Here is a 27,847-nt window from a genome sequence, read left to right as displayed (position 1 = left end):
GAGGGAATCAAGGCAGCAAATGCACACTAGAAAGAGAAAATAACTAATTCATAAGCAGATGAACCAGCATCTGAGATGGCAAATGAAAATAAGGAAAAAGGGTCTGCAAGGCAGCTGAAAGCTGAAGCAGCTCAGTAGGACAGATACGGGGTGAAAAGAAGTAAGAAAAGTTCAAGGAGAAGAAAATAAATACATGGTTTTCTTTAATATAGAACACAGTGGGAAGGTTTTACACAATAACATCACAGATGCCATTCTCCTCCTGCAGTATCACAAACAGAACCAGGGATAACTTTAACAGAGGAATTTAAGGTTATTTTAAAGGAGGATAAAAAATTAAATCTAGAGCAGTCAGTAGAAACTTATTTCACTAACAATTTGATCCTAGGTAGGAACTGACTTCCGAGGATGCGCTGCCTGATTGTTAGCTACCATCAATGTTTTCATGTAAATCTTTCCAAAAGTTTTTGAAAAGTTTAGTTATCAACTAGTGTGAGCCACTTTTAGGGGCCAGAAAAGACCTCAAAGGTCTTAGCTTTCCAAGAAAATGCCTTCAAGAGATCTTTGTATTATTGTCTAGTACAAGCGTGAAAAAATTTCCTCATTCCACTTTTTACTCTCATGTAATTTTAAAATCAGTCATAACACTGACACCATCTGAGGTATCAATCACTTAAAAAACAAAACAATACAAAATCAGAGAGCAAGAGCTTCTTACTAGCACCACGGAAAAATGTCTCCAGCCTAACCAGACTGTTTATTAAGTAAGCTCTCCTCATGTAGTCAATTGTAAGCAACTCTTCTACGGTTTTGTCTGAGCACCTGCATCCTGATGAAGCAGGCACAACGTGCTGCCTCACCAGCAGGCACAGGTACAGCTTTGCTGAGCACAGGCACTGCCCAGAGCAGCCAGAACTGGGCAGAAGTTTCCTGTCAGTCTCCCCCATCCACAGGGATGGTCCCAGACAAATTGCTGGGCCCTGCCTGCCAGTGGGGATGCAAAGGGCAGCTCTCTCACTAAGGTCACAGCAGGACAGAGGGAAACGGTGAAGCCTCCAGCCTCGATAATGAGTGCTTTACTGTCCCCTCTGTAATCCCCCCTGACTGACAGTTCTACAGAAAGGCTTTTGCAACATGTTTCTATTTTCAGTATTTTCAACTAATATATTTAGCCTGGAAAAACAGGCTCCATACTCATGCATTCATGTTACCTCAAAATAAATCCATTCATTCCATTCAAATCCATCCATAAATCCCTTAGCTTTTTATTTATTTTTTTTAGCACAAAACTGAAAGCTTTGCCTTGTAATAAAAGAACTCGTGGGTAAATTTGGGTTGTAAGCTATCCTGACCAGAAGGGAAACAGAGACTATGTTTAACCTTTAGTTGCTCAGTATAGATACAATCTCAGACTGACAGCCCTTGTGTTATTCTACACTTTTTATCAGTGCTCCCTACAAAGCCACTGACTGCAGCCATTCTGGCAGTGCCTATTGCCTTGGTCCAGACAGTAAATCTGAGGACAATTCTAAGCTTTAACACTTGACAATCATAAAGTATGTTCAGAAAGAGTCAAATTAGCTCGAACCCTTCCAATACTCCAGAAGTTTCAGAAGGCAAGACTTCTCTCTACAAAAGCCAGAAAAATTAACTCAAATTTTCCTCAAAAAATATTTTCAGGAAACTAAACAGACAAGTTTTACAGAAGAAAATACTTTGGGGAGAAGGACATGATAAAGGCCTGGAAAGCCAGAAGTGGCCAGAAAGAACAGAGATTGCTCATCATCTCTTCCAACACAGGAATCAGAGTGAAGCAAGCATATAACAGGTCCAAACGAGTCATAAAGGAGTGACTCTTCCTTCACACAGCAGTATGCAATGAATGCTCAACATCCATACACAGATTCAGGGAAAGGTGAAGAGGTTCATGAAAGAAAGTGCCACAGAAGCCAAGTCTGATCCTGACAGACGCAAACAGAGATGGTTTAAGGCTTGAGGAATGGGAAATGCACGAGGAAACACAGTGTGTCATCTTTCCTCTTATATTGCTTAATTTACTCCTTTTTGGCAAACATTCGTGACAGGACACTTAGCTAGGCAGCACAGAACACAGGACTATCACAGCTGTGCCATACACAGCACCAAAACATAGATGGCAGCTTCCCTTTTAATTACTTTTAGAACCATAGAACTGTTTGGGTTGGAAGGGACCTTAAAGATGATCAATTTGCACATCATTCTCTCCACAGCCCCCCAGTACGGGCAGGGACATCTTCCACTGGTCACGGATGGCTCAAAGTCCCATCCAACCTGGCACTGCACATTTCCAGGGATGGGGCACCCATCTTCCTGTTCCAGTGCCTCACCATTCTCACAGCAAGGGTGAGCTCCTATTCTAAGACTTGAGAAAACTGTCTCTCTTCACTTGTGAAAGCTACTCTTGGTTTTAACATTTTCTGTAAGAGTGACACAAGATTTTCCCAAAAAGGCAAAACTCTGTATAGAGTAATTGGAGTTGGGGAGGTAGAGAGGAAGAAGAAAAAGCTACATAATAATACTGAACTGTGATGTCAATTTAAGCCAAAGATAGATCCAAATCTTTTTCAGACTGGTTTAAAAAAATACAGCCAAAAATTTACCCTAGTAATACTAGGAAATAGATCACAGTGAATCACACAGCTGCTCTCATGGGTTTAGTAATCTAGATTGAGATATTAACAGCAAATGGAAAATTGCTAGAGTGAATTAATTTATAAATTGCAGCTTTGATTGACAATGAGTGAATTTGCATCAGAACTCCAAAGAGATTTGACATGGAGAAATGGTAGCACAATAAGCAGTGATAAAGGCAGCTCTGTAATAGTTGAGAAGTTAATGGTATTTAATTTCAAAATTTCAACTAAAATTCAAAGTAGAGTTGACTTTTCTTTCTTTTTTAATAGCTCTTTTTCAGGTAATTCATGAAAAAATTGGGGTGGAGAAAGAGAAACTTATTTCTAACATTTTCCATAGGGGGGTTCATATTATGACATAGCTTTGAGACTTCAAATTAAAGGCAAAATAGAAATGCAATGTTACAGAAAAGTGAGTAGTGATAGCATGTCACGTATCTAAATAAAAAAGGAAGAGGGAAAATACAACTGGAATACAGTATAACATCATAAAGGTTTAACCAGAAAAAGCAGGCATCAGAATATACATGCAGTCATGCTTTTCACTAGCAGAACTGGCCTGGATATCTGTGCAAAGCTGTGGGGCCCTAGGCCACAACCCCGTGGGGCTTTGGTGCCATCACACTCACTGGTGTCACCCACTTCCCCAAGAGACTGACTCATCTGTGAGAATTCAGCCATTAAATATCATTTGGCTTCCAGGGGTGAAATCTTCACTCACCAGGGAGAGAGAGGGAAGAGATGAGACACCCCCTTGTTGAGGAGTTACCACTCAGCCCCAGGCAGTCACACTCCATGGTGCTACCCCAAATACCTATCCTGGGGAAAAATGGGTTTCCAAGAAAGAACAGAAACCACAAACAAGAGTTCATACTCAAAAAACCAGCAGCATGATATCTTGCTGCCAGCATTTCAGCTGTAACTCTTTGCTAATCCCACACACAACCAGAAAAAGGACTCCTGACCAGAGAAAGATGAAGGGTGAAAAAATAAGAGAAACGATGCAAACTGTTTTTTTTCCTGCTGACTTTGGTGTATGCTCTGCATGCATCAGGGATTAAGGTCCATATGATGCAGTAGCTTCACACAGAGCCACACTCACTCTTTGGTTTTCCCTTTTTAAGAATCAACCGCATCACTCACTGACCAGCTACGTGTTGCAAAATCAATCTTTCCAGCCTTTAACAGGTTTTGTTTGGCACGTTACATGAATGAGGTGGAAGCAGAGCATATCCACATGTTCTGTGCACACAGACCTGGCACTCTTAGTTGCAACAGAACATGCAATAAAAGCCAACACTCAGCAAATGCATGCAAACACATCATTAAAACAGAGAACACACCTGCTTTAGGCAGACAAGCCCAAAGAGATTCCTAGCTAATAATGCCACAGGATGTCATCAGGGACACTTGTGACAACATCCTCCCCCACCTCACAGTAAAAACAATATCCTACTTGTGGCAAGGTGCAACTCGTATTCCTCTGCTGGGTGCAGCACAAGCAAGGCAATATGAACCAAATACAATGGCAGTATGCTGTAGCTGTAATGAGGCCATTCATTTGTTGCTCCAGTATCACTTAAGAATGACTATAAACTCCAAACTGAAACAAGAAATCATTTTTTTTCCCCAATATAAATGGAGAAGTGTGCCTATTTATCTGTTGGTTGCATTTGAAACAGTGGTACTTACATGAGTTTAGAATGGCCCCCAGCTGACACACAAGCACTTCAGCCAGCATGACCCAGATCTTGTTATTCTTTCTCATCCTAATTCTTTACCATTACATCTAGCAATCAACTTACACCCCTCCAAAAAAATTATTTTAAACCCACAGAGCATATTGTAGCAGACTACTGCAATGGCAGAAAAAATTGCACATTTTAATGAAAAATAAGGGGGTTTTAAACAAAAAAGATGGTTCTTGAACTAATTCATGCAAACTTTTGATAGCTATCATGCCCAGTGAAACAAACCTTATGTTTGTCACAACCTAATAAAATGGTTTTGCGGTGAAGACATGACTGACAATGTCAGCAAATACAGAGCTTTCAGCACAGTAGAAGCATAATCACTTGGTGTGACTTTACAATTGCATACATTATGTGAGGCAAGAAAGACAACCAAATAACTGTACTGAGAGAGATGCAACAGGACTTAAAATACTGCCAGCTTCTTCCTACACCCTAAAGAATTCTCAAATGGTTTGCAACTGATATGGTGACTAAACAAAAGATATTGCTTAAACAGGGCACCACCAGAAGTGAGTTACTTTATTACACCAGCATACATCAATTTCACTCACACACTGAGTGTTGAACTGCTCCACATACATCAGAATATATTAATATGTCCTATGGACTGCTAGTGACACAACATATCATCCTCATGTACTGTGCCAAAACTCTGACAATGAAACTTTCATTGCAGTTTCAATGTGGGGAATCTGTTCCACTCTTGAGTTTGAAAACCACACTCCTCTTGGATACCCCCAAGTTGTTTCCCAACAACTCAAAGAAACACTAAGTCTTTCTCCAGCAGAAAAAAAAGCAAGCAGTAAAAGCAAAATCAAAAAGTGGAGAAAACCAGATGATTCTGGTATTCATTTTTCTCAGCCCACTAAGGCTTTTTTTCCACACTAAGTACACTTTAAGACATGCTGGTCAAGGCATTTTAAATTGCACTCAGACAGGAGTTTGCAACTTCTATAGTCCCAGTAGATCTGTTCACCAAAAAGCTGTTTTGCTTCATTGATGCAAATAAAGCTTTGCCTAGGCACAGTAGAGTTTTGGCAAGAATGAAAGCACACTGTTATCTGGCCATTGAAAGCTGAAGTTGAGAAAAATCTACAAACAAGGTCTTTCTCCCTCCCTCCACAGAGAGCTTGACTTTATAGGGAATCACTCCCCTTCACCATGTGTTCCCTCCTGCACAGGGCACACAGGATGACTGCTGCAGAAACAAAGCGCCCATGGGCACACCACAGCCCATTTGTGCCCTTCTGCAGCTCGGTGGCAACAGGAACAGGGGTGGGAGAACAACTACCATGGCAGCTTCAGGCTGGTCAGCACCCTGACTCACCCTCTTAGTGAGGGGGCCTCATGCAGGAGGCCAAACACGACCTCAAAAGATTCACTGGATCCCAGACAGCACAAAGAGATGTACAGGTGGCTGCTGCTGACTCACCTTCACCAAAACCTGGGGTGAAGCTCCCCCAGATCACCAGAGAGACTTGGCCCAGCCATGTAACATCAACATATCACAATCCATGAGGATGCCTGTGCCTCAACTATGCAATAGGACTCTAAAAGCTCAGCAGCAGCAGCTTCAGCCAGTATAATGGGCTGCAAATTGGAAAAACACACAGGAGGACACAACCCAGTCTGCCATCTCTGCTGTGGAGTTGCTGCAAAACACAAGGGCAAAAGATGCAGGGGGTGGGGGACAGAGAGCAGAAAATGGCACAGCTGTGACCAGGAGAGCTCCTCTACCTGAAACCTGGCTCGTGCTCTGTGAGACCCCCCACAAATCCTCACCAGACCGGCTGCAGACCCCACTCAGAGACGTGCATTTCCTCACAACCATTAACAGCTCCAAAGAGAAGCCCAAAAGAAATCTCACTGCTGCTACTAACAGATACAGCTGTTTTCACTAAATCAATGCAACCACAGAGGAAATACATTTCCCAGAATTTTCCAGCTCACACAACTATGCTGAATTTGTTGTGTGGTTTCTTTTTAATACCACTATTCTAACACACACATCTTACAGGAGAATTTTTACTCAAAACAAGTCCTTAAAACACCACCATTTTGCTTACAGAAATATAATAGCACTGGACATAAAATAGTTCCAATGTTAGATATGGAGTCATTCACAAGATTACAAGAACCAGATTCTTTTTTTGTTTAAGGGAAACAATTTAATTTTGTTTTATTGTTCAAGTGGAATACATATTGTGGCTTAATCCATAGCAGGAATAGGAAATTGTTTCAATCTCCAGAGGCAAAAACTCTAGAAGCTGTGGAAATTATGAAATTTGGACTCAGCCTGTAGTTCATGATGTATGGCTAAAGACCACCTCTTTAGTCTTCCCATTGTCCAGTCTCACTCCTCTCTCCAACACCCTTGGTCCCCTACTTTCTCACCTCTGAATGACAGAGCACCACGGTGGGGTCTCCTGATCCAACATCCCAGCACTGCACTACCTGCACCTTGCCAGAAACCCACCAGGTCCATAGCAAAGAGAGGAGAACTAGAGGTGATGAGGGGGTCTCACCATGTTCTCCGGCTGTACCCGAGCATACTGTGGGAGGAATGCCGGGGCACCAGAGAAACACTGCAAACAGCAGGCTGGACCAACACTCCCCATCCCTGGCACACTAGTGTACCACCTGGCAGCAAATTACACCATGCAAGGCACAGGTTTAGGCATAGCTTTGGGGAATTATGGGTGCCATACAGGGGGGAACCAGAGCAGGACTGCGCTGGGCACCATGGATTTAAGGAATATTGTGGGATCTCAGCACCTCGGGACTGATGTGCAGAGTGACCGAGACCACCCTTGGGGGGCTCGGGAGTCCTGGAATGTTGCCAGAAGTGTCTGGTGGCTGGACTTTGATCCTACCCAGGAGATGACACCTGTATGAGGATAGGAGGATTTCACTGGGGTAAATGGTGAAGGGATAAGTTAATTAGTGTAAAACACAGAGTTTAGGATTTCTGTACAGGGGGGTCTAAAGAAGCAAGATGGAGGAATTGGGGCGTGTCCTGTCCTTCTTCTTCTTCTTGGCCTCCATCTTCTGTGGTGATGTTGGCACTTTGGGACTGGTTGTTACTAAAAGTGCACTGGTCAATAAGGGTAAAAGGTATTGGGGGAAATAGGTAAATATTGTATACGTAGTTTTGAGTATAAGATAGGTGACCTCCCTGGGGGCTCTCAGTGTGCTCATGGCTGGCTTGCTGTGCAGACCTCTGTCGGGCCGAGAGAAAATCTTTTAGATAAAAAACTAATAAACACTGAAGACCGAGAAAAAACCTGAAGCCTCTTTTCGTCCTTTGGAGCGCAGGCTGCCCAAGACCACCCCGAGCCTTTCCAGGTCACCTAAACAGCCGAGAAACCAACAGAATATACGGCTCTTTAATGATTGATAGGACATTGGACAAAAGACAGTGTGAAGAGGGTTCCGCGGAGAGTCAGCTGAGTAACGACAACCACACCAATATGGCTACATGTCCTTCCACTTCATTTGGCAATCCTGTCATATTTATGCTTCCATACACTGCTTGACGTGACTGCTGCCTAATGCTCATTGGTTAAGAGGCTGCAATCACACCTACACGTTACTTGCTGATGGGTTGTCACACTGTAAGCGCTTTGGCTAGGGTGTGCTAATTTTTCATATCTTGCTTGGCATCCGGCTCTGTCCTTGCACAATGCTCATTCTTCCTTGTTCTGTGTGTTTGAGGACGATACATGGTCTTCAAAGTAACTCTGTAATCTGCAGGCCAGGGTGGTGCAGTCCCTGCAGGAGTGCACCATGCCCTTGTTCTGCCAAGAACTCCTCTACAACAGTGAATGCTACAAAAGAGAGGACAGCGAGGAACCCAGTGTGGTATGGGATGTAGGGTTGCACTGCTTGCAAAAAAAACCCCAAACCATTTAACTCCTTACTAAAGGGTACGTTTGGCAGGTTTCACTCCAACTCTTACATATCCTTAATCACGTTTTCCAAGCAGCAGACATTGAAGTTAAACTTACAAAAGGCATCTTCCTACCATTGTACTTTTCCAGTTTACCTAACTTCGTTATTTCTATAAAGTAATTCACAATCAAATTCAAACAATTTTCACAACAGCAGACATAGGAATACTCATGGACAACTTAATGAGCCTTTTCCCTTATAGACTCTTGGAATTTCAATTGTAATGTTAATGCATTCACAGTAAGATGAAGCTTACACCAGCGCCATCACAAGATGAAACTGCAAGGTGTCAAAAATTCAAAGGTGTCTGAAAGAGGAAGGGTTTCTGCTTCACAGAGAGGTAACTCCAGTAGAACAGTCATCTGTATTTCCACCTATATTATCTTTCACCTACTGACACTTCAAAGCAGTGCTTCTTCAGTTCATTATTTTAATGCATTTAACTATTCTCTTTGTCTACAAGGCATCACTGAATTCTTATGAATAATCAAGTTTTCCTCATACTGAGATTTTTCTGTGCCACTATACAGTTGGGCGGGGGTTTTTGTGTTTGACCTGTATGATTTTGTGTGAGTTTTCTGTTTGGTTTTTCTTATTATAAAACAATGCTACACTTAAAACTTTTTTTAGCAAAATATCATTTTCTCTGTAGGTTAATTTTTTTTATTAGGGATGGCTTTCATACCAAACTAATTATTCAAGTTTAAAAAAATAAACATAATTCCCATGACTGTGTCAGTGTACACAAAGTCAATAGCTGAAAGAACATGAACTGGTAGATAATAGAAACCCTTACAAGAGGCACAAACTGGTAGATACCTCCTAAAACCCTCAAGCCATTCACAGAGAAAATGTGCTCCTCTAGTGGTTGATCCACCTTGTAAGCACCATACTTCTCCTGCATGCTAAAAACAACTATTCTCTATTTCAGTTATGCCAAACTTCACATCAGCCACTCTACTTCTGTATAGTAACCAAGGGGAAGGATTTTCTAAATTGGGTTTTCAATAAGACTGAATGGATTGGATAGCATTTGTGAAAGTGGTACATAACCACTAAACAGCCTCTCTTCCAAGAGATTATTAAATGGACACTCTCCCCTTAAAGCTTTAAGTTCTGTATTTGCAAAACAGATGCAAGAAGGGATGAAAATCCCATAAAAGGTTTGCATTTGCAATGCCTGACACAATTTGGGAGCACCCTACATGTGTGTGTGCATGAATGTGGAAGATGGCATGCAAACTTTCACAATAAGGCCCTGATGCTGGAACCTGTAACATTACTTGAAACACCAAAAATAACCTATTGTCCCCCTGCTGCAATAAACGAGTGGAAAACAGGCTAGAAACATACAGATGCAAATGCTGTCCTAAAAACAATGGTTGTGATAATTTTCACACCAGTTTTTCCAATGCAATGTACTTTGCTCCCTAATTTCTATTACTAGGTTCACCTAGACATTTTCTTATTTTTCTTCTACTTTCTGCTCCACTTGCATTTCAAATAGCATTAAGTTTAAAGGAGAACACACAAGCATCCTCTTAGTGCTCATATTTCTTTGTAAATCAGTATCAAGAACATAAGCAATGAGAAGCAGTAAACACAAGGTTTCATGTGAAACTGAGTGTTTTGTATAGCTCTGTGACTAACATTACATTTAAAGAATGGGATAGAAAGAAGAATTAGGTTATATTTCACATGCATTGTAAAATATTCAATGCTTTTCTGGTCCCTGAAATATTGATTTAGAAGAAGCCAGGACATTTATTCCTAACATTTATGTTGTTTTTTAAAAATGTCATCTACTGGATATAAGGGCTGTTTAAAACTGGAAGGTGCAAAAACTTAGAAGCAGATGTTTGCCCAGTAATAAAAAGATATTACATCCTATCTAGATATATCAGAAGTTTTATTTAAATGTACTTATTTGTTTTGACCAACTCCAAGTTGTCTTAGCAGCCTCTCTCCTGGATGCATACTGTATCTCTCGTATCACAAAGCCTTATTTTCAAGCTACTTTAGGAGATGAAATAACCTCTTCAAGTCCTCAGATTGGACTTCTGCAGTCAATCTGCCACGTGGTCACTGCTGAGTAGCAATCTCCAGTCAGAGACTGACTTTTCAAACTTCCAAATCATAAGAAATTGTTCACCGGGCCCAAAGTACCTGCAAACATAAATTCAGAAGCAATACTTTGGTGCAGTACTTTGCAAGGGAAGACAGAACCTGCAACCAGGTTGTACCACTTCAACCCCTGAGAGTGCCCCTATTTGTCAACTTTATGGAAACGGACTTTTAAGATTGTGATTTATGGAAGCTTGTTTGATCACGTTTTATTCTTCTCTTACAGGCACTGCAGTGACCTTACTTACACCCGAGTTAATCATTAGGTCCTTACACGGGCTGGGGAGTGGTGGGGGAAGGGAAGAGAAGGGGGGGCAGAGGCAGAAAGAGGAGGGTTTATTTTCTGAATTAAAGGCATTAGCGATATTTAGAAGTTATTAAAGAGCAAAGAAAGTGTCTCACACGTTAATCTCTGTTCATGCAGACCTGGCTTCGCATCCCCAAACCGAGACTGCTGAGAGTGACACCTTCTCCACATCCCCTCAACTACAACTACCAGGAAACCCACCAGCTCCAGCAGTGCCCTCTGCACCAGTAATAGAGACCCATAAGCAGAAAATTGTGAACAACTTATTTGCAAGCTATCCTCACAGAAGCCACCAAGCACTCCCCTCTTCTTACCATTAGCTGGAAAAGAATAAGGGCTCTCCACACAAGGGCTAAAATAATTAATTTTTTAAAAAAAAATGCTTTCTTTTGTCACATCTATAAGCATCTTCTTTACAATGGGGGGAAAAAAAAAAGTCCAAATACCTCCGAAAATTATTGTAAAACAGATAGGAGACAAGTAAGTTATGTCAAGTAAGTGATAAGTTACCCAAGTAAGACCAACACAACAGAATATCATCTAGAAAAGATCACATTAACAGGAAAATACAAGGAAAAAAGGAAAGTACAGTCAAAAGAGTAATGTTGATCAGAAATAACTACTGAAAGTTTTCATTGTAGATATTCACCCCAAAGCGGCCATTTAACAAACCTTTAGACAGCCATGCTGCTCCAACTGCAGCAAGCACAAAAAATTTCTTTGCATTATTTCCCTCTTAATGTTGATTTCAAATCAACAGAAGTAGAAGTATCTCAAAAGCAAGCAATCCACGGGAGAACATTACAGCATATAACAAACAGGGCAACATAGAAGCCTTCTTATCCCAAAGTTACTCTCTCCAGATATCCCATCCCACTCATGTGAAATATGAAAGACATTTCTTTTAGCCCAATGTTTTCAACCCTAAGAGATATAAAACTGTCATCAACCTCTTGGTCTACAGACACTAAACTTCAGCTGCTACCCATCTCATGCACACACACTAATCCTGCTGAAAAGATGCTGGAATGGGAGCCACAGGAACCAAAAGCATGTATATACTTGTAAGCCAGAGCTAAGAGCAGCTCCTCAATCCCTGACAATCCTAGGCAGCAAACTGCTCAGGCCTGGAGAGCCTATGGATAGAGGGGACAGGCCAGACCCCCACCCACCTCCGTGCCAAAACCCCCAGCAAGGGAAGCCTTTAGAGATAGCTGCACAGCAAAACTTCCTGGCAAAGGAAAAGTCAACCTGTAAAACAGAAAACCCATCCCACCTGGAGGAAAAAAAAAAAAAAAACAACCTTCAGTCTATTCTATTTAGAGCTGGGCTTCCATCAGCCCATACATACATCTCATCACCAAGCCTCTGCCCATCTGGTTTATTGTTCTAAAGAACTTCACAATAGCATAGAGAATTACACTTCCAAAGGAATAAAATGAAAGTAAGTAAGAGTACAGAATTCAATCACATGCAATATTAATATTAATCACAGTATTTACATGATAATTGCAGGTAACACAAAAGCACTGTCCCCTTCAAAGCATGTCTGCTAAGGTGGCTGTTTCCCTGCCTTGTCAGCTGTATTAGGTTATGACCCTTCCATGAGGAAAATAAGTCAACATCTTTGCAGCAAGAATAAACTTTATACTCATTATTGGTCTTTGCTGGCCCTAAAAATAAATACTATACTTCAACAGGTCAAGCACAAAGTAATTTCATTTTCCAAAAGCAGCAACAGTACACTCTACATTACTTGTGTGTGTAGCACATGAACCTTGTGTTCCTGATAACTTTATGTGCTTAATGCGAAGCAACAACCCCTCCCGCCCTACAGCCACCACACAATTAAGAGCTTGCCTTTTCAAAGTTACAAGGTTTTTGCGGCTGAAGAAACAGTTCATTAGTCACAAGAGCTCCTTTTCTTGAACTCTGGCAATTAACACTCTGTTGCCTGTTCCCACAGTGGAAACAAAAAAAAAAAAAAACATTGCAAAACTGCCTGCCTCTTATCTCCCAAGAAGAAATGGGGTGATCCCTTTAATCTGGTTTGGCTGCCTTCTCGCAGCGCCATGTGGAGCTGTTGTGGCTGATTGCAGCAAGGTCCATTACTCACATGCGCCTCTCCTTTGTGTGCGCACCCTCGCAAACACTGTGATTACTGTTCCACCCAAGAGCGAGTCAGGGAGCAGCCTGCTGCAGGGCAACAGCTGATGCGCTTGCCAGATAGCCAAGCTTTGGGATGACAAGCTCCTGCTCGGTTAGGAAACACGGATGCCCAGCACCTTACAGTCTGACAGTCACCAGGGAGGAATAAGCACAGGCACAGGAGAATCACCAGCCATCAGCACCTGCTGATGAACGACAAGCTGAATGACACGACATTAACAGAAAGAAGCTGATGGTGCATACAGTTTTCCATCATGGACAGATCCCCAGGAGTCCCTACTGGATTCTCCTAGGAGATGCTGTCATTACTTGGATGTATAAATGACTTCACTTTAAAAAGCTCTGCAACATTTCCATCAGGAATTCTATCTTCTTAAAAGTTACTCCTTGCATTATTTTACCCAGCCCTCAGGGTGCCTTCCATGAACCAGGCCACACTGTCTTGAGGCACCAAATAAAACAGGCATTTTAAAGCATGTCACAACTGGGTCAGAAAACAAGGTGTATCAACTGAGCAGTCGAACACCAAGTCTTTGAGCTTCTCCATAATTTTATAATCACTTTAAACATCTAAAGCAATTGCTTGAAACAATTAGCTGCCTGACCCATTTTCATAATTTTATATCTTTCAGCCCTAGCTGTGATGCTACTCCCTAAAACAGCAGAGACCTCAGAGTTCAAGTGCAACACCCCAGCCATAACAAAGCCAAAGGTGTCTTAAGATCATCAGTGGCAAAGCTGAGGACTCTGAATCATAGGCAGGTCTAAAATAGCATTAAACTGATCAGGAGACCTACCACCTTCCCAGACCAAAAGTAAAACAGGAGAGGGCAGGGAAGAGTCCTACAAATACCTCAGTCAGTCCATCTGACATGCTCATTTTTTGTGATGGTGAAGAGGCAAGAATGTGAGCAGATATTCTACCCTCCTAGGGGGGTGGTGTCAAGATATTTCTGACCCTCTGCTGAAGCTCCAGACAAGAGTCACTGATACTTTTAAGCCACAGGTATTTGCATTGGTATTAAGCACCATCAGGTATTTGTTGGGAAGTCAGGCAATTTGATTGATGGCTATTTGCCTCTTTCTCACAGCTAAATTTGGTTTGGGCTCTTTTATTTTCAAATCTCTTACAGAATACAATTTTTTTGGTGCAACTTCCAGACAGTGCATAATTCCTAGGTGTAAGAAGCATCTCAAGGGAAGACCCATGCATGTCTAACTAACAAAGCTGCTAGGGGGATAAGGGGCAGAATGAAAATAGTTTAAACCTTACCTGAAAATTAGTTTTCACAAGTTGACACATTTTTGAGAACACCCAATGACAGGGTAGAATAATAATGAGCAAAATATAATTCAGTAAAGCCGCAAAAGATAATTAAGTTTCCAACTACCATTTCAAGGCTCTCTTAACCCTTGGAAAATTAAGGATGATATTGGACGGTAAAATCTACATGCATTATGCTCAATTATACATGTGTTAGAAACCACAGAGTCCATTCGGTATCCTGCAGGAGCCAAGCCATGTTAATTTGAACAAACCTGCAAGCGTGCATACAACCTGACCATCCTGGAAATTATCATTTCCATGAAAGGCAGATCAGCAAAAGTCTCCAGACATGCCTAGCACATGACTGACTCTACTGAGAGCTAGAATTCCTCTCCAAATACATCACCTTGAGAAGGCAGCAATAATCTTACTACAATAAAAAATGGCACATATTGCTGTTACTGGTGCCATGGCAACATCCAATGGGATTATTAATTAATTAATTAATAATTATTATTAATTGTCTTGTCTGAAGAGATGATTTTATAGACCAAAGATGCTAACTAGCTTGGAACTTACACACCATGCTGTGGTCTAAAAATACGTGTCATGAGGAGATAAAAGCAAAACCAGCAAGATATAAAAATGTTATTGGCAGCTTTGATTTCTAAGCCCTTGTTTCAACCACATATAGATTTATTTGTCCAATGTTATTGTATGAAATAGAACAGAATAAAACAAGGGTTAACACCAGGGACACTGTGATAACAATGTGTTAATTTTAAATTAAGACAATAATTGCATAAGGCAACAAAAGAACACTTCATCAGCTCCCACAGGTTTTGTTTCTCAAGGCTCTACTTCAGTCATCTTCTCTTGAAGTTTTAAAATCTGAATAAAAGTACAATTGGCCAGAATCCTAGCAGTCAGCATCACTCTGGTACACCCAGTCCCAAAGCCTAGGTGTAGCCTAGTCCCAAATATTAAATTACCATGAAACTGTCATAAGACCAACCATAAAAATAGATCCCCCACCCCTCAGAGCACCCACTGGCAGAGAGTACCTGCTATGGAAGGACAGCACCCACCTCAGTCCATCTGAATGCTCCAGCCTCGGCACTGCCGCATCAAACCCACACTTACCCCCCACAAATAAGCAATGAAACTCATCCTCAGCCAAACTCCAATATTACATGTTCCTCCAAGATTATCTTTAAATTATAATCATAACCGAGGGCAAAATATGTTCTTACCTTTTTTTTTTTAGTGCAATGATGCCTAATTTGTTATGAGAAGACAAAACAAAAACCAGCAAGATATAGAAATGTTATTGGCAGGTTTGATTTCTAAGTCCTCGTTTCAATCACAATCACATATAGATTTATTTATCCAATGTTATTGTCTGAAATAGTGTGAAGCAGGTATAGCCAAGAGAAAAGATGAACTATTTTGAAATACAAGGAAACAACTACAATGCTTTTATGTTGACACAGGGATTATATTTCACAAGAAGTATAACATTACACCCTCTAGTAAAAACAAAGTCCAAATACCACAAGACATACTACAAATTTGGATGAAAAAGACTACAAACACACAGAACTTATAGCATTTGTATCTTTTGTCTCCTCTTTCTTCCAAAGTTTCCATTACAGCTCGCCTTAGGAATGTCAATATTAAGTGTAATTTTCACCATAATACTTTATAATTCTGTTTGGTGAAATTGACAGAATACAAACAGAATCCAACACCTTGCACAAGACGCAGTGAAGCAGTGACTAGAACAAGACAGGGAGGGAGGAAAAAAAAGGGTTTCACATCAGAGTAGGTATCTGCATTTCTCTAGGTTCCCACTTTTCCTCTGCAGTACTCTCTGGGCACATCTCCATCCTCTACATGTTTTTCAGGCCACATTCCTCAGGCATGCCTGAACTTGTTCTTAGAGCCCTCTACATAGGGCAAGTCTTATTGGGGAGGGTGAGGAGGGGGAAGAGGAGGGGAAATAAGTCTTCATCCCTTTTTGATCCCTTCTCCCTCCCCACCTGCACGGCCAAGCACACACAGCCAGCAGTGCAGTGCTAAGAGACCTGCTCAGGTACAGCCTCCTGCAAAGCTTTGAGTCCTTCTCTTCTCGCTTGAAAAGCACATGTACCAGAGAAGGTCTCCTTTATTTAATGATAAAATGGGCTTATTGCAGAGCTTTTAATAAAGCATTCACCCAGCCAACTTCATTTCACTAAAACAAGACTATGAGATAAATAAGCACAATGATAAAAGGATGGCAACCTAAGCAACATTCATTTTGCACACCCAAGAGAGAGACATCAGGATGATTAGCCCAGAAGCATGTACCAACACTTGCTTAGCAGAAGCCTTAGCCCTTGATGAGCACCAATTAAGTTCTTTGCTTTGATCAAGGAGTAAGATAAGATCACATTTATGCCACAAAGCTTTGGTTGCAACAACACACCATAAACTTTGCTTTCCTACACCTAACTACTAGTCTAAGAAACAGTCCAAAAATACATTTTGTCATTACAGTGACAAAGAACATTCTTCATTCAAAACGTTGTATAGAGAAGGAGCATACTTTAAGACAGCACTGATACAGTATTATAACAGAATTCAGCCTGGTGCTGAACACAAGACTGTAGACCAGAGTTACAGAGGTCAGTGATCTGATCTCACCAAATCAAACACAGATGCTTGGTTTTGTCCAGCATGTGTGATGCTTGATGAAAATTAGCTACATTTCATAATACCATAAATATCTATTTTAATAGGTAATGAATGTTTAAAGCCAGCAAAACACATCAGGCTGATTCAGTGCACCTCCTGCAGATCCTACAAGCTGTGAAATGTCATTGCTTGTACTCTGCAAAGATGGAGGCAGGCATATGGAAACCCACAGACAATTTCCTCATGCAAAGGAAGCATGGCCCAGGGACCTGAATGATAGACTCAGACTCCAAAGCTATCCCATTCTGGTAATGAGAGCCCAAATGACACAAGGACTCTATACCAGGTCTAACATCAGCCAGAGACGCACAGTCAAACAGCATTTTTATTTGAATCTCCTTTATTTCACAACAGTCCTGTGTACAAATACACTAAAATCTTGAGCTACCCCAACACCACAGGCAGCTGGGGCCTGAAGAACTCCCATAAATGTGTGAGAGGTTGCTATAGAGATCCCAGTTCAATTAACTCCTGTCTACCCTTACATTCCTCTCCTCAAATGTGCCCTGTCATTGGTCAGTACCTCACTACCCCCTCCTTTTGACAGGATTTATTTGGAATGTGTGGAGGACAGAGCAAGGAGAAACACTGCAGATACACCATTCCTCTAGGAAGGCATGGCTTGACTGTGTGATACCATTAGGCAAAGACAAGGTGCAAATTCAGAACAATATCATCACTTCTATGGAAAATATCCAACAGAAATCAATGTCTTTCACTTAATTCACAGAGGCACTGTTTAGACTTACTAACATGCCTTCTGTGTGAAGCATCAGTGAAAATCCTGCCCTAAGACGATGGAGTAAACCAAACACGGAGCAGTCTTGCCACCTCTTCTGCAATTCCCTAATCCTGACCAGTCATCATCTGTTAGACATGCCTGGAAGGAGCTCCAGGTCTTAAACCAGGCAATTCAGAAATTTTGATTTAAGAGACAAAAAAGAACAAACAAACGCCACCCAAAAACCCCCACATACTCTTGAGTACTTGATAACAGGCTGTATTCACACATCACTCATAACTGCAATTCATCCTGTAGCACATGTTGAGTAACAGCTTTTTGTTGGGGTCTTTCACTACAGAAAATAAATCATCATGGCAAATTTCAACATACATTTTTATCCAGTGCCCCAGTACTTCGTCTTCCTGTAGCTCTTGCAATGTGCTAATGAGTGTAAAAACAAGGAGAGGCATGATTCTCGTTTAAGAAGTTCTGCATGCTGAAAACACAGGGTACCAGGCAAGAAGTGCAAGGAAGGAACACATAACAAGAGCTCTGAAAACCTGGAGCCCAAGCAATATTTCATCAAAAATGAGCCTTTTCCCATAGAAGTGTCCAACAACAGATACAAATTACTTCCTGACCCTCAAGTTTTAAAGAAAGGAGAAAAGCAGCCTGCACAGTGGCCAATCCCTGCACCTTAAACTAGACTACATTCTGTGAAGTTACAATCAACTTTCCACTAATGCCTATTGTGATTTTTAGCTTTTCAAATATTGCTTTTCCAGACATGATGCTGAGAGCATTCAACTTTCAGAGGTCCCGATGTTTTATTATAGTAGTTTGAACAGCAATTTAATGGCAAAGAAACAGAGCGGACTGTGAATACAAAAAGATCAAGGGGAAAAAAAATCACCCACAAGCAGCTCAAGAAAGCGCAACACAGAAAAACCCATGAAAATGTGATCTAAACACAAATCAAAGTTGGCCTCTGTGTTCTTGTGTTTTCATACATATTCACTCAGCAACAATGCATGAATAACTTTAAGACTGCAGTAGTACAAACTCGTTGTGCTAGTTTTTACTTTGTTTCAGCCCACAAATAAATATAAATAGATGCATTTAGTATATTTCACCTTTTCCTAGTAAAACATTATGGGCAAGCTTGGACGTGCAAAGAGTGGTTATGCAATACCATTCTCTGATCTAATTAACAAATACTCATATAGAGTATTTTTTAGGTAACCAAGAAAAGATTAGAAAAGAGGAAAGAGCTTGTTCTGTATCCCAGGCATGGGAAGCTCTCCCTGCTATTCCTCACTGAAAGCAAAATACCAGGGGTTTCTTGGTGTTAGATCTTCACAAATAACTTGAACACAACGACATTCACTTGAGAATGCCTAAAAAGAAAAGCTAAAAAATAACTCCAGGCATCACCCATAACTTGTTCTAAAATCCAGCTGTCTTTTCCAGCTCCCAGCACACACAGTTAACAGGACTGACCTTGTTGAAATCTCCCTGGGTAAGGAAGATAGCACTAAAAAAAGAACACCAGGCCCTCACGATTAATTGCTACCTATTAATAAATTAGCATATTTCTCCCTCTTCTCCCAGACATACCTATAAATGTAGCTGCCCAACAGTTTTACCAGGAATGGAAATCTGAGTATTTCATGACATATGCAGGAATAAGTAATGTCCATGAACTCCTGAGAAAGGGAACAACTGAACCTGGAGTGCAATAATGAGCCCCAAGCAGATGTGATCCCCAGCCAGCCGAGTCTACAGCTGCAGTGACAAAGGCCAGGCTGCAATGGAGCCCCACAACAACAGAGGCTTCTAACCACAAGCATGTCAAACTTGTCTTTACCGTGTAAAATTCTGCTTGAAGTCACAACTCACACAAGCATGTGAAGCCTGGGGAAAGGGGGAAGAGACAGATCAGGCTACAGCAAACAAAGAGGAGGCACAGCCATGACATTTCTCCCACAGGAGCTCTGTGACAAATGCTGCTTTCCTCCTCCTCTTCCTCACATCTTTTGAGGAATGACCTCAACTGAGGGGTTTCCAGTAGCCAGGGACTTCTGAGACCAGGAAAAGTTTTACCATACCATCAATTGTCATTATGCCAGTAAAATTAAGTCACTTTTATACAGTGTACTGCAAATGTGCTGCAACTTCTGTGGCCACTCACCTGCCCTGCAAGAAGCTGAACAACTCTAGGAATACCTCTTGAGGAACTCCCAAGAAATTCAGGCACACGAGGAAGTGCTGTGATATACTTTGAGGTGAAGACTTTGAGCCCCCAAGCATCTTACACTGCACAAAAGCAAGATCACAGGCCAACTACAACACTACCCAGATGTTAGTCAGTACCACAACAAAAATCAACTCAAAGCAACCCAGAGAAACAAACCCCTAACACATCTTCTCAGCAGAGTTAGGAAACAGTGCAGACAATATTGTTCAAAGAGCACAAACTCCACACCAGCCCAGGCACAAGTAAATCAAAACAGCATCCTAGGAAAATGCATACCTTTTAATGGCTGAATATGGCCCCTAAATACTATCTGAATTCATTGTGGTCTAAGAGAAACCTTTAACTACACCATCACTTCTTTCAGACAGAAATTGAGGTGGTGCTTATAGAAAAAATCAGATTGCTTTCAAACATTGATGCTGTAGTTAAAAAGTTATCACATCCTTACTTGAAAGTGCTTCATGTACACAGAAAATTGTTGGCAATAAAAGCAGAAGTCTTCCTCTGCAGTTTCAGTTTAACTAGACCAGCTCTTATTAGCTGCATAGCCTGCAATTGCCAGTATAGCACCCTGTGCCAGAAAAAACACCCTTGTTCACAAAAAATAGCAGCATTCTAGTCTGAATTAGCAAGAGAAGACAAGCAACTGTGTTTTGTATCAGCTGCTCTTGGTAACAATGAACAGAGCCCTTTTTATTTAAAACCTGACTACAAATATCTAAAAATATTTATGTTTAGCTTACTACTTCTTGATAGGTTCCATTTTAAATGCTAGATAAATGTTTCTTACGGTATTTTCCAAGGACTGAACATCTCAAAATCTCAGAGCAAAACTCTTCAGAACAAGAGTTACCTTGTAAAAAAAGTTATTTAAGAGCAACAAAAAAGTAAGCTGACCAGGAACAAATAAGCTGTCCAGCATCCAGCAGTGGTCATACAGCCTACTTTGGGATTTTGCTTTTTAGGAGTTTGCTTCATGGAAAAGGGTAAGTTTCCATGATTTCTTTTGGTCTGGAAAAGTTATAAAAAATATTAAATTTATCAAAGTTTGATGGGGGGGGGGGGGCGAGAAGGGGCTCAGTTTCACATTGAACATTAATATGGACTGAGTCAGACCACTTATTTCCACCATTCTCTACATTTTTGCCGAGATATTTTTTATCATTGTGTGATTAAGTAAGAATCATTATCTGCAAAACCAATCTCCCCAGTGAGAGCTGGCATCTCCCAGCAGTTTTTTACATCATGCTCCTAAAATACATCTCCACAGCACTGACTACTGGCAGCAGATATCACCAGCCAAATAATTTTGCCCAGAGTTCAACCAGATCATGGCATCACTTCTCACAGAAGGCACGTGCAAGACAAAAAAGAGTTTAAGCTCCCCTCCAAACACTTGTTCATAAAACTAACCTTGAGAATCAAATGAAATATTCATAAGGTAAAATTAAATTGGTCTTGGTCAAACATGAAACCCAGTGGTTGTGAACTACACAGTAAATAACTACTTCAGGTTGAAAATAAACTATGAGACATAGCGCTAACAAGGCTGTTAGCTAGCCATTAAAGCCTCTATTTTCATGTTCAGAGATGAAAGTATAACCATAAAGAAGAATTTTCCACATGTCATTTCTTTATTACAGTCTTGTCATGCAGGAAGTGACATAAAATGACTCTGTGTACTAAACAAGTCCAACGCTTACCTAGAAACTGAAAAACAACAGCACAAACAAAAGTCACCAGGAGTCTTTAATTTATTCCTTTACATTTCAAAGTACACGTGTTTGCATTAGTCAGAAGATCCACCCCCCAACTACAGCCAGCCCTCAAATTATTCTGCATAATACTAATTGAGGGTCCAGCTGAAGAGTTACCTGTTCAAGGAACCTGCAAGTAAAATAAATTATGCAAGAAAGGAAGCCAAGCATGCTTAAGAATAATAAAGGCTTTTAAAATGATTAGCAGGTTTACTCTTTAATCTGGCAAGGCAACAAACTTTCAGCACCCAAGAGAAAAAACACAATGAGGGAAAAGCTTTATATAAATATCCCACATGCCAAAGCAAAAGGCTTATTTCATTGGAACAATGCACTCCTTTTAAACCAATTCCAAGCATAAAAAAAAAAGAGAGATCTTTCTGGTAAAGTTATTTATATGTTAACGCATAACTTCACAGCACGTTTGTGTGGAATCCTCTCCTCACAAAGCCTGCTTGGACAGTCGCTCACTGGCACCGGCCCCTTCAGGCACACGTTCACGCTCAGGAGGGCTGGGAGTATCCATCTCTGGCTGTCTGAAAACACGGGTCTGCTTTCCAGACTTGCCGGAGTGAGTGTGGGGCCGCGCTGCCGCCAAGCGCTGACCGCAGGCCGCTGGTGCCGAGCGAGGCACGGCGGGCAGAAATGGCTGCTGAGAGCCAGGGAGGGAGAGAGCGCCGCTCCCAGCGCGGGCAAACCTGCACCCCTCACAGCATTCCCAACTTCTCAGCAAATTAAACTCCAGCTAAGCCTGCGAAAATACTTTATGTAACCAAAGAGGATCACACTAAAACCTAATGCCGCAAGAAAAAAAAAAAAAAAAAAAAAAAGACACGCGCGCTCCAGAAGCCATAAATCCCTCACCTAGCCCATAGCTCCACTTCCCTTTTGATTCATTCCCTGTAGAGCGGGAACTGCGACACCCCGGTCGGCATTCGGAAAGCGCTCGCAGGGTCCAAGCGCAGTATGATATGACAGCACGGGGTTGAACCTGCCCTCCGAGGAAGCCCCGGTAACACCAAGCGCTGCCGAAATGCCCGGGCAGGAGCGGGGCGCCCGCAGCCATCCTGACCCCCGGAGCCCCCCGGGCCTGGGCGGGCTGCACATTGCAGCCCCGCCGAGGCTTTCGCTGCTCTGTCAGCACTGCCAACAAACCTCGAAGGAGAGGAGGGCGCTTTTGCTAGCGGGAGAGGGAGAGACACAAGCACGCACCCGAGAGATGAGGGGTGGGAGGGATGGACGGACAGACCGGCGGACGAAGGGGCCGCTATTCACCTCTCCGACATGGGACTCTCTTCAGTCCCATCACCGCTGAACAGGATAAAGAGTTCTTGCTTAGTTGAGCTAGTTTAAAAACTTCTTGCTTAACTTACAAACCTGAAGTTTTTCGAACTGTCAACGGCGTTCGCTTGAAAAGCTGTAAGTTAACTTTCACAGGACTTTTCCAACCTGAACTACTCTGATTCTACGATCCTCCTACCTGCCTGAAGGAGCGCGGCAAATCCCCGCTCCATGCAAGAGGGCTGGCCAGGACGAACACAGGGAGAAGGGGACCGAGCCACGGGTAGAGACCCCACGGCAGATACATACATATCCAGATATATAAATATATATATATATATACACACACACGGACCTGGAGTTAGCCAGTCTCGCTGCAAAACTTTCTCTTCCCCAGCGTCAGAAAAAGAAAAAACCAATAGAACACCGAAAATCCCGCAAGGCGAAGCAGGCTCCAGCAGGCGCGGAGGAGCGCCGGCAGGAGGGCGCGGGAAGCCGCCAGCTCCCGAGCACCACGCCGGGCAGTCCCGGGGCTCGGCCGGGGCCGGCGCTGGCAGAGGCCGCGCTCCCCCGCCGCCCACGCCGCCGTCCCGCCGGGCAGAGGAGCCGCGGCGGCAGCGGAGCACCCCCGGCGCGCCGCCCGAAAGTTCCCCCGGCGCCCAGACGGCAGGGCCGGCTCCCTCTTACCCTTAGTCCAGTCCACCACTTGCTTCGGACTCCACTTGGTCACCGGCTCCATGGCGGGTCCGAGCCCGCCGGCACCAGCCCCCGCTCAGACCGCAGCTCCTCCGGCCGCGGACTCGCCCCCTCTCACGCTCCCATCCCGGCAGCGCCTCTCCGGGCCGCCCCCTCCCCGGCCCGGCTCCTCCCGCCGGCCGCGGCCGGGCCCGCCCCGCTGCCGCTCCGCCCCCAGGTGCCGCGTCCCGCCCGGGCCTCGTGCTTGGGAAAGTGCCGAGAAAAAACTTCCAGGGGTTCCCGCTCCGACAGGTCCGGAGAGAGGGCGATTCGGGAGTCTCCCGGGATGATTCCCCGGGAGCGGCGGGCGGGCCATGGGGTGGAGCGGCGGCCAGGCGCTGCGCCCTGCTTCGGTGGTGGCTCAGAGTGAGTCACGGCCTTGAGGCAGTTTTAGCAGCAGAGTGCCTTGGACCACGCTTGTCCCCGAATTGGCATTTGGGGTTTTTGTTTCTGAATTCCGCGCCTAAAAGCGTCCTTGGGTGTGGAGGCTGTTTCGCCTTAAGAGTTTACTTCTGTTTTGCTCACTTCTCTTGGGGGCTGCATTAAGCCATCAGCTGCAGCTCAGACTCGCATTCCTCGTGGGAAATTTGTCGCTTGTGTCCTGGCCACCTCCCGAAGCCCATGGAAGTCCTTACTGAATGTCAGTCTCTTCTCAGAGGTGAAAGGGCTGACCTCCAGAACTGTGTGCCCAGCATACCGGCTTCTGCCATTCCCTAGCACTGAGCACATAAATCGGCCTTGCAAACACCTTTCCGTGCCGCAAAGGAACATGAAGAAAACAAGAGTTTTTATTGTGTCTATCACAATACTATCTGGTTCAGCGGCAAATTGCAGCCTGGAGCCCTTTTGTAGCGTGCACAAGTGTCCCACTGCTCCTCTTCCTCAATGAGGAAGAAACAGCGTAAACGCTGCTGTGACAATAAGACCGTGAAATTTTAACTTGGCAATATTACAGAGTGGGCAGGCAGCTGGGATTTGAGGCTGTCCAGTATCCCACTGTTCTCATCATCTCCCATCTCGACCCATCTGTTATCCTCAGTCATGGAGCTGAAATGTGAGCTCTTTGGGACAGGGGCCGTCAGTCCCGTGCAGGGCTGTGCAGTGCCCAGCTGTGCAGTGCCCAGCTTTCCCACCGCACCACAAACAGCTGCCTTCTGGCACACACTGCTGCAGAATCCTATTGGAATCAGGAGGAGTTTTAGATCTCGTTCTAGTTCGGGGAACCGGTAGTTTAAAAGAAAGGGGTTGTGCATGTATACCTAAAAAGTATAATATGTTCTCTTTTTTTGTTACATGGTTGTTGAAGGTATAATTTTAGTTCTTTATTATAAGGTTAACTCGTTTTAGCTGATTTCTGTATTTGCTTTCTAGTTTCTGAAATAGAACAGCTGTCAATTAACCTCTCTGCCTATCTGACAGATTAAAGTGCAGTTCCTCACAGCTTTAATATTGGTGCAACAACCAAAAGTTTCCTGATTCCCTATTGAAACACGTTGCCATTCATGCTTTAAAAAGGTAAAACAGCAGCTCTCCCCCCTCGCAGAGGCCTGAGTAAACAGATGGACCCTGCTAATGGTTTCACATGGGTTAATGTAACAGCACTTGTTTTAACTACACAGATGCTTCCCTAGGTTGCAGGCAGGATAGCAAATGTCTCTGGCCCTTGGTGTTTGGAACACTCATCTGCTGTCATCCTTCTCTGTCACAGGTCTTGGGCCAGTTCCTCTGCCTGATTTGGTCAGATGAGCACCATATTTTGTGAAGAAGGCATGCAGAGAGGGTTGCTAGCAGATTGCCAATCCAACAAATCGATTATTAATACTTAGTATTTATGGTCATTTTCAAAGTGATAAATCTATTAATTTATTTTTTTTTAAGCAGGACAACATTGCAGTGACTTTCTGTTCTTTTACTACATGATGTTCCCCAACACCAGCTGCTTTACAGCCTCCTCTGGACGAAGGAAATGGGGCTGACAGGGGAAGGCAGCCTGTCTCCTATTTCTCAAAAGGATCCTAGCCACATTTCTTACCTGTGCTACTCTTTGCAAACCCACATTGCAGCTGCCTTTGAGTTGATCTTTCTCATGATTACATCACCATAATCTGATCTTTATTTGAGTTGAGATTACCTAGTAGTCCACTGGCATGATGCAATTAGAAGTTCTGTGCATAGAATAAGGTGGTTTTTGTTTAAAAAGAATACTCATTGCCAAAAGAAATAATAATTTTTTAAAAACCAAGCAACTCTGTCAGTTTCCTAGCAATGCCATATTAAAAAAATGACGCTACTCCTTTGAATGCCTTCAGATGCTCTGTAAGTTAGTTTATGAGTTTTTAGCCAGTACCAATTATTAGCAAAGATGTCCATTCCTTTTCTCTGCTTGCAGCCTTGCATGGCATTCATTGCTCTGCCAAGGACCTGGCTGCCAGCTCTCCAGAAGTGCATGGGTTCTCTTTTATTACCATTTTCCAGTGGTAAAAGAAAATTGATTTGAGGAGATGATTCAGACCAATTGTTTGCTGATTCCCTGTTTTGATTTCTTCCTTTGTATAACCTCTTGCACTCCAGGTTCTCAAAGGGCTCTCAGGCCAATTTGCCTGACAACACAGTGCTTAGTATGGACCATGATGTAGGTATCACAGTCCTAGCCACAGTAGTATGCACCCTCCCACCACCCCAGAGGAAAGACAAAAGAATCTTTTGTCTAAACCCACAGCCACATCCTGTCAAAATGGCAGAAGAAGCTGCACAGTGTTTGCCATCTTCTGCTTTCTCTCGTGGCAGCTGATCAGCAAGAGGAGGGCAGATGACTCTCTATAACAGAAGTCTATGGGAATAAATTATCCTTTCAAGAAAGAAAAAGAGTATTTGGATAATTGAAAAAGCTTAGCATCATTTCATTAGCTATATTGGCGGTACTCTAGCTTAACAGTGCATTTCAATTCTTTTCTAAACACAGTCTAGTTAACCCTGCCTCTTAGGCCTTAATTTTTCATTCCAAACCTGGGACCTACCAGGTTACCTGCCTGGACCTGTTTTTTTGACATATAGATGGTCTTATGCCTGAGAAAGTAACCAAAGTGGACAGCAAGGATGACATTCAAGTTTTTAACTAGCATGAGGGTGAGAGGCAATAGATGATCTAGCACAAATACCTGCTGATACAGAGAGAACACACCAAAATTCCTTGAACAGTTGAGAGTTAAGTTTGAGTTTGGACCAGGTTATCTCTTCACACCACATTGTTTTTGTCCCCTGGCTGCTGCATCACAGTGTGTCTGTTACCAGACTCACTACCAGCCACCAGAGCTGTGCCTCATGTCCCTTGGTGTTGTGCTGGTTTGCAGGAACAGCAGCTCCCTTCTCTAAGAGAGGTAACTGCTGCTACTCATCTTGAGGGGGATGAATAAACAACTGCTTAGCCAAAAATCACATACCAAGTTCAAAAATTGTGGGTTTTGTTTAGGGCCACAAAAAGGTAATTTTCTTACTGGATCAATTTTTTTAGGGTCAGCACATTGCAGTTTGTGTTTTTGAGTGGAAGGAATGTTTATGTTCCACAAAGCACTAAGCAAGTTTTACATTACATAACATTTTAATTACATTATTCATTAAAGGCTCAAGGTTTATTTGTTTCATATGCATAGCTGAAAGCTGTGAAAATGGACAAATTTAAAGTGTGCAGAACAAAAACCAGTAAATGGGTAAAAAATCCACTATTTGCCTTGATTGACAATCCATAGATGAGCAGTTAGGTGCTCATCCCTCACCTTTTATTAGTCATAATGCCTCAAATACTGTCACTACAAAAAAATTAAAAAATAAAAATTAGGGTTTATCTTTTCAAGCATTACCTTAATCACACACAGAGGCCACAGAAGTCAGAAGGACTTTTTGCACAACAAGAAAATTTTACCCTACATAACTGGAACTGAGAACTTCCCAGTAAGGTCAGTGAGTATTCAAATTCTTTGGAAATTGCAACAGGTAACTTAACTGAGTCAGAGTGAGTCAAGTTCAGAACTGGGTTTGGTTCAATCATCATGTAATAAAAAAAACTCATGCTAGTGGGAAACTGTTGTTGCATAAGAATCAACATCCTATTTC

At 42.6% G+C, this 27,847-nt stretch overlaps 1 protein-coding gene across 1 annotated transcript in view; it reads right to left on the bottom strand.

The window, feature by feature from the left end:
- CNKSR3 (CNKSR family member 3) overlaps positions 1-23,771 on the bottom strand; it is a 55,005-nt gene extending 31,234 nt beyond the window's left edge. Inside the window, exon 1 of the mRNA XM_058019995.1 lies at positions 23,690-23,771. Within this exon, the coding sequence (XP_057875978.1) occupies positions 23,690-23,741 (52 nt within the window). The 5' untranslated portion in view covers positions 23,742-23,771. The remainder of the gene's footprint in view (positions 1-23,689) is intronic.
- Positions 23,772-27,847: the final 4,076 nt, after the last annotated feature.

Source organism: Melospiza georgiana, chromosome 3 (assembly GCF_028018845.1).
Source record: "Melospiza georgiana isolate bMelGeo1 chromosome 3, bMelGeo1.pri, whole genome shotgun sequence".
In the NCBI taxonomy this organism is placed as follows: Eukaryota; Metazoa; Chordata; class Aves; order Passeriformes; family Passerellidae; genus Melospiza; species Melospiza georgiana.
Note: the sequence above shows the minus strand (reverse complement) of the source record. Positions and strands in the feature narration are given on the sequence as shown.